The 15,847-nt window shown below is 49.3% G+C and overlaps 1 protein-coding gene across 1 annotated transcript; it reads left to right on the top strand.

The window, feature by feature from the left end:
• The first annotated feature begins 4,797 nt into the window (after window positions 1–4,797).
• Window positions 4,798–13,959, top strand: LOC138645648 (RING finger protein 112-like). Its single transcript, XM_069735094.1, has 13 exons — window positions 4,798–5,093; window positions 6,454–6,742; window positions 6,818–7,030; window positions 7,394–7,531; window positions 7,632–7,736; window positions 7,822–7,872; window positions 9,223–9,267; window positions 9,417–9,503; window positions 9,781–9,904; window positions 10,259–10,389; window positions 11,590–11,643; window positions 12,395–12,469; window positions 12,636–13,959. The coding sequence occupies exons 1-13, from the start codon at window positions 4,945–4,947 to the stop codon at window positions 13,023–13,025; spliced, it is 1,851 nt and encodes a 616-aa protein (XP_069591195.1). The 5' UTR covers window positions 4,798–4,944; the 3' UTR covers window positions 13,026–13,959.
• The last annotated feature ends 1,888 nt before the right edge of the window (window positions 13,960–15,847 follow it).

Below are 15,847 nucleotides of genomic sequence, written 5' to 3'. Positions count from 1 at the left end.
ATAAGATCCTGTCTGCAGCCACCACTAGGGGGAGCTCCCTGTATACGGAGATACATGATAAGATCCCGTCTGCAGCCACCACTAGGGGGAGCTCCCTGTGTACATAGATGTATGATAAGATCCTGTCTGCAGCCACCACTAGGGGGAGCTTCCTGTATACAGAGATACATAAGATCCTGTCTGCAGCCACCACTAGGGGGAGCTCCCTGCGTACAGAGATACATGATAAGATCCTGTCTGCAGCCACCACTAGGGGGAGCTCCCTGTATACAGAGATACATGATAAGATCCTGTCTGCAGCCACCACTAGGGGGAGCTCCCTGTATACAGAGATACATGATAAGATCCTGTCTGCAGCCACCACTAGGGGGAGCTCCCTGTATATAGAGATACATGATAAGATCCTGTCTGCAGCCACCACTAGGGGGAGCTCCCTGTGTACAGAGATACATGATAGGATCCTGTCTGCAGTCACCACTAGGAGGAGCTCCCTGTATACAGAGATACATGATAAGATCCTGTCTGCAGCCACCACTAGGGGGAGCTCCCTGTATATAGAGATACATGATAAGATCCTGTCTGCAGTCACCACTAGGGGGAGCTCCCTGTATACAGAGATACATTATAAGATCCTGTCTGCAGTCACCACTAGGGGGAGCTCCCTGTATACAGAGATACATGATAAGATCCTGTCTACAGTCACCACTAGGGGGAGCTCCCTGTATACAGAGATACATGATAAGATCCTGTCTGCAGTCACCACTAGGGGGAGCTCCCTGTATACAGAGATACATGATAAGATCCTGTCTGCAGTCACCACTAGGGGGAGCTCCCTGTATACAGAGATACATGATAAGATCCTGTCTGCAGCCACCACTAGGGGGAGCTCCCTGTATATAGAGATACATGATAAGATCCTGTCTGCAGTCACCACTAGGGGGAGCTCCCTGTATACAGAGATACATGATAAGATCCTGTCTGCAGTCACCACTAGGGGGAGCTCCCTGTATACAGAGATACATGATAAGATCCTGTCTGCAGTCACCACTAGGGGGAGCTCCCTGTATACAGAGATACATGATAAGATCCTGTCTACAGTCACCACTAGGGGGAGCTCCCTGTATACAGAGATACATGATAAGATCCTGTCTGCAGTCACCACTAGGGGGAGCTCCCTGTATACAGAGATACATGATAAGATCCTGTCTGCAGTCACCACTAGGGGGAGCTCCCTGTATACAGAGATACATGATAAGATCCTGTCTACAGTCACCACTAGGGGGAGCTCCCTGTATACAGAGATACATGATAAGATCCTGTCTGCAGTCACCACTAGGGGGAGCTCCCTGTATACAGAGATACATGATAAGATCCTGTCTGCAGTCACCACTAGGGGGAGCTCCCTGTAAACAGAGATACATGATAAGATTCTGTCTGCAGCCACCACTAGGGGGAGCTCCCTGTATACAGAGATACATGATAAGATCCTGTCTGCAGCCACCACTGGGGGGAGCTCCCTGTATACAGAGATACATGATAAGATCCTGTCTACAGTCACCACTAGGGGGAGCTCCCTGTATACAGAGATACATGATAAGATCCTGTCTGCAGTCACCACTAGGGGGAGCTCCCTGTAAACAGAGACACATGATAAGATCCTGTCTACAGTCACCACTAGGGGGAGCTCCCTGTATACAGAGATACATGATAAGATCCTGTCTGCAGTCACCACTAGGGGGAGCTCCCTGTATACAGAGATACATGATAAGATTCTGTCTGCAGTCACCACTAGGAGGAGCTCCCTGTATATAGAGATACATGATAAGATCCTGTCTGCAGCCACCACTAGGGGGAGCTCCCTGTATACAGAGATACATGATAAGATCCTGTCTGCAGCCACCACTGGGGGGAGCTCCCTGTATACAGAGATACATAATATCCTGTCTGCAGTCACCACTAGGGGGAGCTCCCTGTATACAGAGATACATGATAAGATCCTGTCTGCAGCCACCACTAGGGGGAGCTCCCTGTGTACATAGATACATGATAAGATCCTGTCTGCAGTCACCACTAGGGGGAGCTCCCTGTATACAGAGATACATGATAAGATTCTGTCTGCGGTCACCACTAGGGGGAGCTCCCTGTATACAGAGATACATGATAAGATCCTGTCTGCAGCCACCACTAGGGGGAGCTCCCTGTATACAGAGATACATGATAAGATCCTGTCTGCAGCCATCACTAGGGGGAGCTCCCTGTATACAGAGATACATGATAAGATCCTGTCTGCAGCCACCACTAGGGGGAGCTCCCTGTATACAGAGATACATGATAAGATCCTGTCTGCAGCCACCACTAGGAGGAGCTCCCTGTATATAGAGATACATGATAAGATCCTGTCTGCAGCCACCACTAGGGGGAGCTCCCTGTATACAGAGATACACGATAAGATCCTGTCTGCAGCCACCACTAGGGGGAGCTCCCTGTATACAGAGATACACGATAAGATCCTGTCTGCAGCCACCACTAGGGGGAGCTCCCTGTATACAGAGATACATGATAAGATTCTGTCTGCAGCCACCACTAGGGGGAGCTCCCTGTATACAGAGATACACGATAAGATCCTGTCTGCAGCCACCACTAGGGGGAGCTCCCTGTATACAGAGATACACGATAAGATCCTGTCTGCAGCCACCACTAGGGGGAGCTCCCTGTATACAGAGATACATGATAAGATCCTGTCTGCAGCCACCACTAGGAGGAGCTCCCTGTATACAGAGATACATGATAAGATCCTGTCTGCAGCCACCACTGGGGGGAGCTCCCTGTATACAGAGATACATAATATCCTGTCTGCAGTCACCACTAGGGGGAGCTCCCTGTATACAGAGATACATGATAAGATCCTGTCTGCAGCCACCACTAGGGGGAGCTCCCTGTATACAGAGATACATGATAAGATCCTGTCTGCAGACACCACTAGGGGGAGCTCCCTGTATACAGAGATACATGATAAGATCCTGTCTGCAGCCACCACTAGGGGGAGCTCCCTGTATACAGAGATACATGATAAGATCCTGTCTGCAGCCACCACTGGGGGGAGCTCCCTGTATACAGAGATACATGACTACAGTCTTATTCCCCTCCTTGTTGTCAGATATCAGATATCACATACATATTTGTATTTAATGACTTTGTTGAATGATGAATAATTATGCAGTGCATTGTGGGATAGATATGGTTTAGTACTAATGCAGAGCTGCAGTTTGTTGTGTGTCACTATGTCTCCATCTGCCTTTTCAGTTGCAATACTCAATGGCAGCAGCAGGTGGCAGTATAACAATGTGAAGTCCGCCATAAGACATAATTCACTGATCGACAGCAAGCAGAGATCTTAAAGGGACTCTGTCACCTGAATTTGGCGGGACTGGTCTTGGGTCATATGGGCGGAGTTTTCGGGTGTTTGATTCACCCTTTCCTTACCCGCTGGCTGCATGCTGGCTGCAATATTGGATTGAAGTTCATTCTCTGTCCTCCATAGTACACGCCTGTACAAGGCAAGATTGCTTTGCGCAGGCGTGTACTATGGAGGACAGAGAATGAACTTCAATCCAATATTGCAGCCAGCATGTAGCCAGCGGGTAAGGAAAGGGTGAATCAAACATCCGAAAACTCCACCCATATGACCCAAAACCAGTCCCGCCAAATTCAGGTGACAGGTTCCCTTTAAAAATGAGCTGATGTAGAAGACAATGAAGGGGATTCACTGTGCACCAAATAATTGGCTTTTCAAACTGTCATGGCCAAGAGTGAGGGACCAAGGCGCTGTGGAGTGCACAGCTGAGATCTACATTATTATTCACTGACAGCAATCAGAGACCTTGAAACCGAAGGATCAAAACACTAAAGGCCGATTCATCATTTTTGTTTCGTCCCTTTTCTGCCCTATGAACCGTTTTCACATTTTTGCGCCAAAATTCTTCAAAGTTTCGCTCCAGTTTGATATTTTTTTACGCAAAATGAGAAAAGCTTCCTGCGCCGATTCATCTTCGCGTTTCCATCAGTGTTTGCCTGTTTTGTAGCTTTTTTTGCACCAAAATAATTTGCTTGTACCTTTTTTATTTCTATTTTATGTCTTTGGCTGTGTTTTTGTGTTTTTTTTGTTTTATCATTTCGACATTGTGACTTTTCAAAAAGTTACAAAATGTTTCTGTAAAGTCCTCGAGTTCCGGAGCCGTCTGCGCCATTGTGATAAATTTTCCAAAGACTCATCAGTGAGAACCACCAGACAACAAAGTGACAAAAACCGCCAATGCTCCGTGCGCTTCGCCTGTGATCACTAGCGTAATGGTTTGGCTCAACATGACGCGTTCTTCTAAAATGTCACATAATTCGCAAACTGCAAAACTTTTCTGACTTTTTAATAATTCGCAATTGATCAATCAGCTGCGAAGTTCTGGAAACCCCAAACCCGACCCCAACGGCGAACATCGAAAACAGCCGCCGAGCACGAAGATCATCGACTATAAAAGAGGCACAGAATAAAAAAAGAACAGAGCGCTAATGAAAAACAGGCGGAAAACAGCAAAAGCTACAAAAAAAAAGGAGCAAATGCAATAATGAATGGGCCCCAAAGTCTGCTCGAAAGTTACAGAACTTTTCACTCCACGATTGGGCACGATTAAATTCACTAATTGCTTCCATACACACTGAGCGCCATCCAAGGCGCAGAGCTCCCGCCACGGTCCGGACATCTTGTGAGGATTTCATCATGTTCCTTATTATTGTCTCCAGACTGCGCAGAAAGGTTCAGATTCCACAACTGAAACAGTGAGAGGAGCCGCTCAGCTCTGCTGCATCAGCAGGCGGGGTGTAGCGAGGAACAGGAACAACAGCTGCAGAGGAGAAGGGAGGAGCGGGCACTGGAGGCAGCACATAAACAACATGGAGGCCAGGAGGCACAGGGGGGCAGAGAGGCCGCAAACCTCACTGAGGCCGGCGCAGCCACAGACTGAGCCCCAGAGGAAGAGGGTGAGAAGGAGGCCACGGAGAGAGCGAGCGGACAGACCCAGCGAGAGCGCCGAGACTGTGAGGTGAGAGGCCGGTGACCACAGTGACAGTCCGTACACCGGAGACGGAGAGGACAGACACCCTGAAATATGCAGTCCGGGTGGTAGGAGAGTATCGTCATCTCCGCCGCCAGCATAGCCACAATGCCGCCAGCATAGCTGCACTGCCCTGCCACCTGAGACGGTGCACTCTTCTGCTCCACCGCCAGCATAGCCACAATGCCGCCAGCATAGCTGCACTGCCCTGCCACCTGAGACGGTGCACTCTTCTGCTCCACCGCCAGTATAGCCACAATGCCGCCAGCATAGCTGCACTGCCCTGCCGCCTGAGACGGTGCACTCTTCTGCTCCACCGCCAGCATAGCCACAATGCTGTCAGCATAGCTGCACTGCCCTGCCGCCTGAGACGGTGCACTCTTCTGCTCCACCACCAACATATCCACAATGCCGCCAGCATAGCTGCACTGCCCTGCCACCTGAGATGGTGCACTCTTCTGCTCCACCGCCAGAATAGCCACAATGCTGCCAGCATAGCCACAATGCCGCCAGCATAGCCACAATGCAGCCAGCATAGCCACAATGCCGCCAGCATAGCCACAATGCCACCAGCATAGCCACAATGCCGCCAGCATAGCCACAATCCCGCCAGCATAGCCACAATCCCGCCAGCATAGCCACAATGCCGCCAGCATAGCCACAATGCCGCCAGCATAGCCACAGTGCCCTTCTCTGCCGTCAGCATAGCTGCACTGCCCTGCCCTGCTCTGTCACCTAAGACGGTGCACTCTTCTGCTCCGTTGCCAGCATAGCCGCACTGCCTTTTGCTGCTACCAGCATAGCTGCACTGCCCTGCTCCATGCCCTGCATAGTTCCGCTATCCCACTCCATCGCCAGCATAGTTGCCTTCTCATGCTCCATGATGGATGTATTCACCGTGTCTCTGCCACTACGTCGCTGGGGAAAGCCACCCTGTCCCGCTCCGTTGTTGGCGTAGCTGCCCTGTCTCTCTCCATCGCTGGGAAAAGCCACTCGATCGCTGCCATAACCGCCCTGTCCCACTTGATCACTGGCATATCCGCCCTGTCCTGCTCGATCGTTGGCGTTTCCGCCCTGTCCTGCTCCATCCCTGGGAAAAACCGCTCCATCGCTGGCATAACCATCCTGTCCCGCTCGATTGCTGGCGATGCCCCTCTCGGTCACTGGTGTAGCCCCCTGCCCCGCTCAATCACTGGCGTAGCCCGCCTGCCCAGCTCGATCGCTGGCGTAGCCCCTTTTCCCCACACGATCGCTGGCATAGCCGCCCTGTCCCGCTCGATCACCTGCGTAACGGTGTAGCCAACTGCCTGTTGTGACTCGAGCTGAATTGGTGCTCTGTTTTCTTCAGTAATGACCCCCCGCTACCTTCAGATGGTGCCGTTGGCTTCCAGGTCCTAGCCGAGGACATCACCTGCTCAGTGTGCCTTGATGACCTGCAGAATCCGGTGTCCATCGCCTGCGGGCACACCTTCTGCCGAAACTGTATTACCACACACTGGAGCACCCCACACCCATATGGTTACCTCTGCCCCGAGTGCAGGACGCAGTGTCCCCGAAATCAGATTACTCCCGACTATCGTCTGATGAACCTCATCGACAAGATCCAAAAGGGAATCCAGGACAAAACCATAGAGCAGGTAACAATGTGACCAGCAAGCTAAAAAATCCAGATAAAAGAGATCTTGGCGTTACCACCATCTGTTATTCTACAGGAATGTCTGCAACCTCCGGAGCAGGGTTACCCGGTGCAGCTGGTGTGGACGGATGGCAATGGCCGCTTACACCTGGATGAGTCGGTGGTCTACAACTGCTTCATGAACAGCTATCTGTCCACTTATCCCGTCTACCTGCTCTGCGTCATCGGAGAAAAGCGGCGCGGGAAGTCGTTCCTGATGAATTACATCTTGAGGGCCTTGGAGAGTCAGGTGAGAGGAGGCCAGGGGGCATAAACTTATCATGCGCAGGTCATTTCATAACAAAGCTATTACAAATGTTTACTACGTGTTGGGATAACCGGCGCCATTGTACGGTGATTACCATGGATATTGGTGGATGCCCGCGGGTATCTGGGGGTGTCAAGTGACGCTCAATTCTCCATGGCACACCAGTCAGCTTCATTCTAGGGTCTTGATCTGAATTGGGGTCTTGGTAGGTCTCATACAACGACTGACCGGTGAGGATTTTGAGGGTGGCCCGCCAATGAGATAAGACCCTTTATTTGCTCCTCTAACCTGAATAATCCAATAGCTCCGCTTGATGTTACCAGACTCCTTTATAACTTCTTGTAGGAGAAGGGCGAGGACGTCAGTCTTGGAGCAAATGATGAACCCCTCCAAGGCTTCGAATGGAAATGTGGCATCGACAGCACTACGAAGGGGATCTGGATCTGGAATAAACCCTTCATGGTGGGCCAGAAGGGAGAGAAGGTGAGATCAGGAATCACATCTCTGGAAGGGCGTCCGTCTTATCTGAGATTTCTGCTCCTTCATAAAGTCTCTGGCATGTTACTTTGTTCCGTACCTCTAGGTAGTGGTCTATGTTTTGGATACAGAGGGTTCACTGGATATCGAGGGTGATCGGGAGAGCTGCATTAAGCTTTCGGCATTGTCCATGCTACTCAGCTCTCATTTGGTGAGGGCTCTACTATTTTCAATAGATCTTACTGGGTCCATAAAAAAAATGAAGGATTCAATGGCTAATCTGTCGAATCTTGTAGGTTTTCAACGTGGCTGGAAGTTTGAAGGAGACCGAACTGGACTACATGGAGGTGAGTGTTGTGTGGGCATTTGGTAGATCACTGGTCTACAATTCCTTCAGCCATACAGATGGACCTTGTTAGGATCGGGATGAGCGTTATACTGAAGAGGTCCTGAATCGACGTGTTTCTGTAGGGCCCGTCGGAGTGTATGGGTTCTTGAATGGTTTCTACAGGGATGTAGGACTGGCTAGTCACTGAATTATTTCTTGGTGCTCCGAATATATAGAGATGAGACTGAGGACTTGTTGGTTCCTCAGAATACGAGTAGATTCTATACTAAACCTTAAAATATATTTTGGAAATCTAATATCCAGGTCTAGTTCTTGATGGGATGTGATCGGTTCTTGAAGCTTCAAGAGCAGACTAGATACTTTGGAGGCAGACATGAAATTGTGACCACGCGGATGATCTAAAGAGGAATGTAACTGGCATTTAGAGATAAATGACTACTCCCTAGTGAAATATGGAGCCGATATGTTAGTCACTCTACAAGGCTGCAGGACTGGTTTGCTATGTCTGGTTGATAATGGACCCATATTTTGGATAACTGAAGAACAGGATCTACTGGCAGACAGAACTGGGAAAGTATCATTACTGGACCAGATTTGGATGTGTATGGAAAGTTGGGCTTTGACCTTCTACTGTAAGGTTTTCTATGAAATGAGTCACATGTGCTCGATTGTCCGATATACTCCAGAATATATCACGAGGTGAAGAAAGGTGATTCCGGCAGCTAAATAGGAAAGGGTTCTTTACAGTTGAGCAGTGAGACTGTGGAATACCGACCACAAGAGGTTGTAATGGCCGACACTATAACAGCTTTATACCAGGGCCGGATGATGTCCTAAACAGACAATACACTTAACGTTGGGGGTTATAGTTAAATTAGTGACAAAATGTACAATTGGTGGAGAGCGGGAGACCTTGATGGACGGGGAGCTGTTCTCAACCTATGTAAGGAGGTCTTTCAGAATTCATGTGAAAAGAGGGTTCCTCCAATAGGTTGTCTCCTCCTATACAATGGCTGGCATAGTTTAGACTGTCTGGACAGGGATGAATAGAAGGCTCCAATAGGTTGTGTCCTCAAAAAAAAATGGCTTATGTAGGTTTGATCGTGACGTCCATCAGAATGGGCATGAAATGGAGCTCCTTTGAAAAGTTGTGTCCTCCATAAAAAGGCTCATTTGGGATTGATCGTGAATAAGGTGAAGAGAGGGTTCCTCCAATTGGTCGTGTCCTCCATAAAATGACTGACAGTAAATTCTGAGGTCCTTCAAGATGAGTGTAAGTGTGTTCTGTGGTGCAACATTCCAGACTAATGATGATAAGTAATGAATGATACAACCTATGTTCTTTCAGATGTACCTCAACATGGGAGAGGAGTTTGGTTCTGAGCGGTTGCAGGTAGGTGACCCTGACCGGCCTGTAATCCGTTGATGATCGTGGTGGGTAGAGGGCGTGATTTAGGATGTAGGTTTCTGTATTCTCTGTAGCTCCATATTTCCTATTACTGACATTTCATGTATCTTGCTCCCTTCTGTATGCTAACTCAGTTCCTGGACATTTTAATCAGAGACTGGCATGACTCCGGCAACTGTGGAAGAGACGCAGCTCGGTTTTATATCAGTCGGGAAATCGAGGTATGAAAATCCATGAAGGCATCCTCCAAACATCTCAGTCCATACAGTATGAGCTCTGCCATGGTGACATTGGACTTTTCGGGGCATTGGCCTTGGTGGCAGCTCATGCCGTGTGGTCCATGAGGACTGATGGACATCTTAGACTATTGACCAAGACAACCACCAAATAGCTCACCGTAGCCCAATGCTACAGACTTTTATATTCCGTCTCCTGCTTTTCCCTCCCTGTTTTCGGAATATGAGATTTGATTTATCTAAGTTCTTATATCCATGTTAGAAACTCCAGAAAGGCCATAGCTACCCCAAAGTTTTATGGGGTCTGAAGAGCAGTCACACTCGTTGCTTCCTACTGCCGCATCCAGGAAAAGGAATTACTGGAGAAAGCCAAGGAAGACTTCAAGGTGAGGTCCTTCGACGTGGTGGTGATGGTGACCTTACTGGGGAGATTGGAAACTGATCCATGATGGAGGGAGATAAGAAATTTTGCTTGTGAGAAATGCCCCCAAATTATAGGCCATAATGCTTTTCTATCAAAAACTTTGCAGAAGCCTGTCCTGCGTTAGAGGAGTTCCATTCTGCAGAGTGCGGGATGGTGGATGAACACTGGGTTAGGGGGAGGTTACATCATGAGGACGGTGTCACGTTTTTAGCCTGTAACGTGATGGTTTTAATGTCTTATCCTAAGTCCTGATCCTAGAGTTAGTTCATGTATTATGATCACCCCTTACCTACCACCTGTAACATCTTCCTGACAGATATGGACGAGGATTTCCAGGAGAATCTGAGAATGTACGTGGCAGATGTGGTGCGGGGAGTGTGGCATCGGATTAAGATGAATGCGAGGGGAGACGTTCTGACCTGCAGCCACATTCCCTCCATGTTACAGGTAAAGTTGGAATTTTATGATTTCTCCATAATGTATCCCCAACATATTACTATCATCATGGAGAACAGGGTGGTGACAGCAGGGGTGAGGCAGAAAGGAGGGCAGTGACAGATGGAAAGTGGCAAAAGGAGCAGGCGGTGCCAGCAGGGGTGTGGCAAATGGCAGGGCTATGCCAGCAGGGGTGTGGCTGAGGGGCAGGGCTGCGTTATCTTGGGTGTGGCTGATGGGCAGGTCTACATGAACAGGGGTGTGGCTAAGGGGCAGGGCTGTGTCAGCAGGGGTGTGGCTGAGCGGCAGGGCTACATAAACTGGGGTGTGGCTGAGGGGCAGGGCTACATCAGCAGGGGTGTGGCTGAGGGGCAGGGCTACATAAACTGGGGTGTGGCTGAGGGGCAGGGCTACATCAGCAGGGGTGTGGCTGAGGGGCAGGGCTGCATAAACGGGTGTGACTGAGGGGCAGGGCTGCTTCAGAAGGGGTGTGGCTGAGGGGCAGGGTTGTGTCAGCAGGGGTGTTGCTGAGGGGCAGGGCTACATAAGCTGGGGTGTGGCTGAGGGGCAGGGCTGTGTCAGCAGGGGTGCGGCTGAGGGTTAGAGCTACATCAGCAGGGGTGGGCTGAGGGGGAAAAGCAGTGCAAGCAGAGGTGTGGCTGAGGGGCAGGGCTGTGTCAGCAGTGGTGTGGCTGAGGGACAGGGCTGTGTCAGTAGGGGTGCGGCTGAGGGTTAGAGCTACATCAGCATGGGTGGGCTGAGGGGGACAAGCAGTGCAAGCAGAGGTGTGGCTGAGGGGCAGGGCTGTGTCAGCAGGAGTGTGGCTAAGGGTAGGGTTGCGTCAGCAGGGGTGTGGCTGAGGGGCTGGGGTGTGGCTGAGGGGTAGGGCTGTGTCAGCAGGGGTGTGGCTGAGGGGCAGGGCTACATCAGCAGGGGTGTGGCTGAGGGGGACAGGCAGTGCAAGCAGAGGTGTGGCTGATGGGCAGGGCTGCGTAAGGGGATGTGGCTGAGGAGCAGGGCTGTGGTTCAGGGGTAGGGCTATATCAGCAGGGGTGTTATGGGGGTCCGCATTGATAGACAGCAGGGGTGTCATGGAGGGGTGAGTAGTGACAGCACTGCTGTCGAGTAGGGGCTATTTAACCATATCTATTATTGGACTATTGTGTTTCCAATTGACTATGTTTAACCCTCTAATGACCGTTTCTTATTTAGGTCTTTGTTGATGTTCTGGAGAAGCAGAACTATGGTTTCTCTACCCCAATGGAGGTGAGTGATGTCGTCTTTCATCTAGAATAAGCTGTGAAAAAAAGATGTCCCACCATGACATCAGACTGTCTGCTCCCGCTAATTATCAGGGGATCTTAGGGCCCATAAAACTCCTGTGCTGGAGGCCACAGGAGAGTGAGGAGAGCTGGTGGAAGAACCAGGGGAGTGGGCAGAGTTTTTCAGATGAGGAGATATGATGGAAGAGGCACAGAAGAGAGAGGAGCTTCCAAGGTAGGCAGAGCCGGAATTAGGGGCAGGCAGACCAGGCAGCTGTCTAGGATCCCCGCTCCTCCAGGGGTCTCCAGCTGAGCCAGTGGGGTGCCGCTAATAGCGGCACACCACACGGCCACTGAGGGACCAGGCGCCTCCCCTTATTGCTGATTTAACTTATCAGCATCTTAGACGCCCATACAATTGAAAGCAGTGATGGAGGAGAGAGTGTCCCTCTCACATCACTCCCTCTCTCCTTCTGACTCAGCGGGCGTGCAATGACATCACTTCATCGTGCGCCACACTGTGCCAGCAGTGGAGCTGATGAGACCGAAGCAGCCGAGCCTGGAGCAGCGCAGGGAACAAGGAGGAAGGGTGATCTTTCATCTTCATATTATGGGTGTGTCCGTTACTTGAGACTTGTGGAGTAATGTGTCAAGGTGTTGGGGAGACCACGATCAATATCCAACTAGCCAGTCTTTATAACACCATCCACACCATCCTTCCTTGCTGTATCTGTCGTTCATTTTTCACCTCACAGATGTTTTATGCCATCAAAAACCAAAAGGTCCTTGAAAGCATCAAAGATGAACTCCAGGAATTCCTGAAGAATCAGGTGAGTCACGTGTAAAACTGCGAAACACGCGTCACTGGTGGAGACCTCAGTTTGGGTGAAGCCATGTGAGATGTCGGGCATGTAGGTCCTAAGCCTGGAGGTTGTGATCATGGAAAGTAGACCTTGGTGATGAATCTCATCTTGTGTTCCTCTCTTCTTTACATAGCCGTATCACCTCCTGCCATCAACCATGAGGACCCTGGTCTCGGAGAAGTCGGCAGAACTTGCAGCAAAGTTCAAAGACTCTCTCCTAGGTCCCAACCTGTCTCATCACAGCGAGCTTCAGGCAGAGCTGGCGTCCCATCTTCAGGAGGAGCAGGAGAAGTTTTGCTCCGGTTACACCACTCGTTTCACATGCAACGCTGTCACGTTGGGCGTCACTGCCGGTCTTGGGATATATGGGGTGGTTGGGGCAGCTGCAGCCAGGGGGACTGTCGTCATGGCTCAGCCGGCGGTGGCAGCAGTGGAGAGGACGGTGGCTACGGAGGTAGCATCAACGACAGTCTCTCTGCTGAAGACGGGGTTTTCTGCACTCGTGGCCAGGTTCTTCCGTTGACCCTACAATACGGCCTTTTGTTTATTGCAGTGTCACAGGTTCCTCCACTCTGGGGCAAGATCCTAATAATAAAAATCTGCACGAATCCCAGAAGACCCCGCTATCATGAGAGTGCGTGACTTTAGGACTGGTAAATCAATTGACCCCATCTATTACATGGACAAAGACGAGGGCCGTCTCCCTTGCGAATCCCCTTAATAGGAGCTGCCCTTCCCGGATGGCCAGATTGGTATACTTTACCCCATATTTGCATCCTGGAGAAGCTTATTTAACATTTCTGGAATAGTTGTATCCCTCCGGCCCATTTTCCAGCCCTCCGTGTCTTTATCCTGCTGAGATACCCGGGGTCTGAATCTTTCCAGAATCATTGGATTCTCAGACGTTTTGGGCCTTTGCAGAGAATTGCTGACATGTGGGGATCTCATCCTTTTTGGGAGGCAGTTGCCATTTATGAGTAAGACAAAAACCCAAGAGTTCGGGAGGAAGGTCGTCACACAGTGGGCTATTAAACGGCAACAACATTTACTGATCATGTAGGAGCCTAAGATGCACATATGTGAGGGGTCCTGGAGGAATTGGACCCCCGAGGCTGATACACTTCTATGGTGAGCTAGGTTCATTTTGTTACTGAGGGGTCTTGTGCTCGTCATACAGATGACCCTATAACATGGCGCATTACTGGGCATGGGACTTTAATTACATCCGGAGCTGTAATCACAATTCTGCTGATTTCCGCAGCTGTTCTGTAAAGTATACTCTTGGAAGAGAACATAAAAGCACTGAATGCAACTCTGGCAGTAACTGGAGGATAAAATCCGATACGAACTGGGCAAAAAAACGTAAAATAAATGTGTAGAATTAACCAGGAGTGTGGGTCCTGTTACTTCTGTGACAATTGTTTGTGAAATTCATCAAATAAAAGATCCAAACTTGACAGAGCGACCCTTGTGGATTCTTACTGAGCCCCTCTGCTGATGATGCCTCCCCTCCCCCGCCCCACATACTGTAGGTTCTCATTCTCATGTGTTCGAGGTCCCCAGAGCTGGAGGCGAAACATCCCCAGAGGTGAAATACGCCAGATCTGCAATAATAAGAAGATCGGGGTTCACCCCTCCCCATTATTCCACCAGATTACACAGTCCTGAGATGTGACGTTCTCCGGCCAAATCAGAATTCTGGCCATAAAGACAAAAAAACAGAATGAAGTAATATCCTGCACCCTAACGGAAGTCTGAACTGCAGCCAGAGAATCACCTGTGTCATTACTGGAACATACCAATGGTGACAGCACAGAAGAAGCACCTCAGAAACGTGCTAAACTACAGTACTCCAGAGCTGCACTCACTATTCTACTGGTGCAGTCACTGTGTACATACATTACATTACTGATCCTGAGTTACCTCCTGTATTATACTCCAGATCTGCGCTCACTATTCTGCTGGTGCAGTCACTGTGTACATACATTACATTACTGATCCTGAGTTACCTCCTGTATTATACTCCAGAGCTGCACTCACTATTCTACTGGTGCAGTCACTGTGTACATACATTACTGATCCTGAGTTACCTCCTGTATTATACCCCAGAGCTGCACTCACTATTCTACTGGTGCAGTCACTGTGTACATACATTACATTACTGATCCTGAGTTACATCCTGTATTATACCCCAGAGCAGCACTCACTATTCTGCTGGTGCAGTCACTGTGTACATACATTACATTACTGATCCTGAGTTACATCCTGTATTATACTCCAGAGCTGCACTCACTATTCTACTGGTGCAGTCACTGTGTACATACATTACATTACTGATCCTGAGTTACATCCTGTATTATACTCCAGAGCTGCACTCACTATTCTACTGGTGCAGTCACTGTGTACATACATTACATTACTGATCCTGAGTTACCTCCTGTATTATACTCCAGATCTGCGCTCACTATTCTGCTGGTGTAGTCACTGTGTACATACATTACATTACTGATCCTGAGTTACCTCCTGTATTATACTCCAGAGCTGCACTCACTATTCTACTGGTGCAGTCACTGTGTACATACATTACTGATCCTGAGTTACCTCCTGTATTATACCCCAGAGCTGCACTCACTATTCTACTGGTGCAGTCACTGTGTACATACATTACATTACTGATCCTGAGTTACATCCTGTATTATACCCCAGAGCAGCACTCACTATTCTGCTGGTGCAGTCACTGTGTACATACATTACATTACTGATCCTGAGTTACATCCTGTATTATACTCCAGAGCTGCACTCACTATTCTACTGGTGCAGTCACTGTGTACATACATTACATTACTGATCCTGAGTTACCTCCTGTATTATACTCCAGATCTGCGCTCACTATTCTGCTGGTGCAGTCACTGTGTACATACATTACATTACTGATCCTGAGTTACCTCCTGTATTATACCCCAGATCTGCGCTCACTATTCTGCTGGTGCAGTCACTGTGTACATACATTACATTACTGATCCTGAGTTACCTCCTGTATTATACTCCAGAGCTGCACTCACTATTCTGCTGGTGCAGTCACTGTGTACATACATTATATTACTGATCCTGAGTTACATCCTGTATTATACCCCAGAGCTGCACTCACTATTCTGCTGGTGCAGTCACTGTGTACATACATTACTGATCCTGAGTTACATCCTGTATTATACTCCAGAGCTGCACTCACTATTCTGCTGGTGCAGTCACTGTGTATATACATTACATTACTGATCCTGAGTTACATCCTGTATTATACCCCGGAGCTGCACTCACTATTCTGCTGGTGCAGTCACTGTGTATATA

Source organism: Ranitomeya imitator, chromosome 7, assembly GCF_032444005.1.
Source record: "Ranitomeya imitator isolate aRanImi1 chromosome 7, aRanImi1.pri, whole genome shotgun sequence".
In the NCBI taxonomy this organism is placed as follows: Eukaryota; Metazoa; Chordata; class Amphibia; order Anura; family Dendrobatidae; genus Ranitomeya; species Ranitomeya imitator.
This window is presented reverse-complemented; position numbering and strand designations above follow the sequence as displayed.

Bases quoted from the DNA above. Each gene is read 5' to 3' on its own strand.
- LOC138645648 (XM_069735094.1), top strand. From the start codon at position 4,945: ATGGAGGCCAGGAGGCACAGGGGGGCAGAGAGGCCGCAAACCTCACTG. The intron at 7,532-7,631 runs GTGAGATCAGGA...CCGTACCTCTAG, and splicing joins TGGGCCAGAAGGGAGAGAAG to GTAGTGGTCTATGTTTTGGA. The intron at 9,268-9,416 runs GTAGGTGACCCT...ATGCTAACTCAG, and splicing joins TTGGTTCTGAGCGGTTGCAG to TTCCTGGACATTTTAATCAG.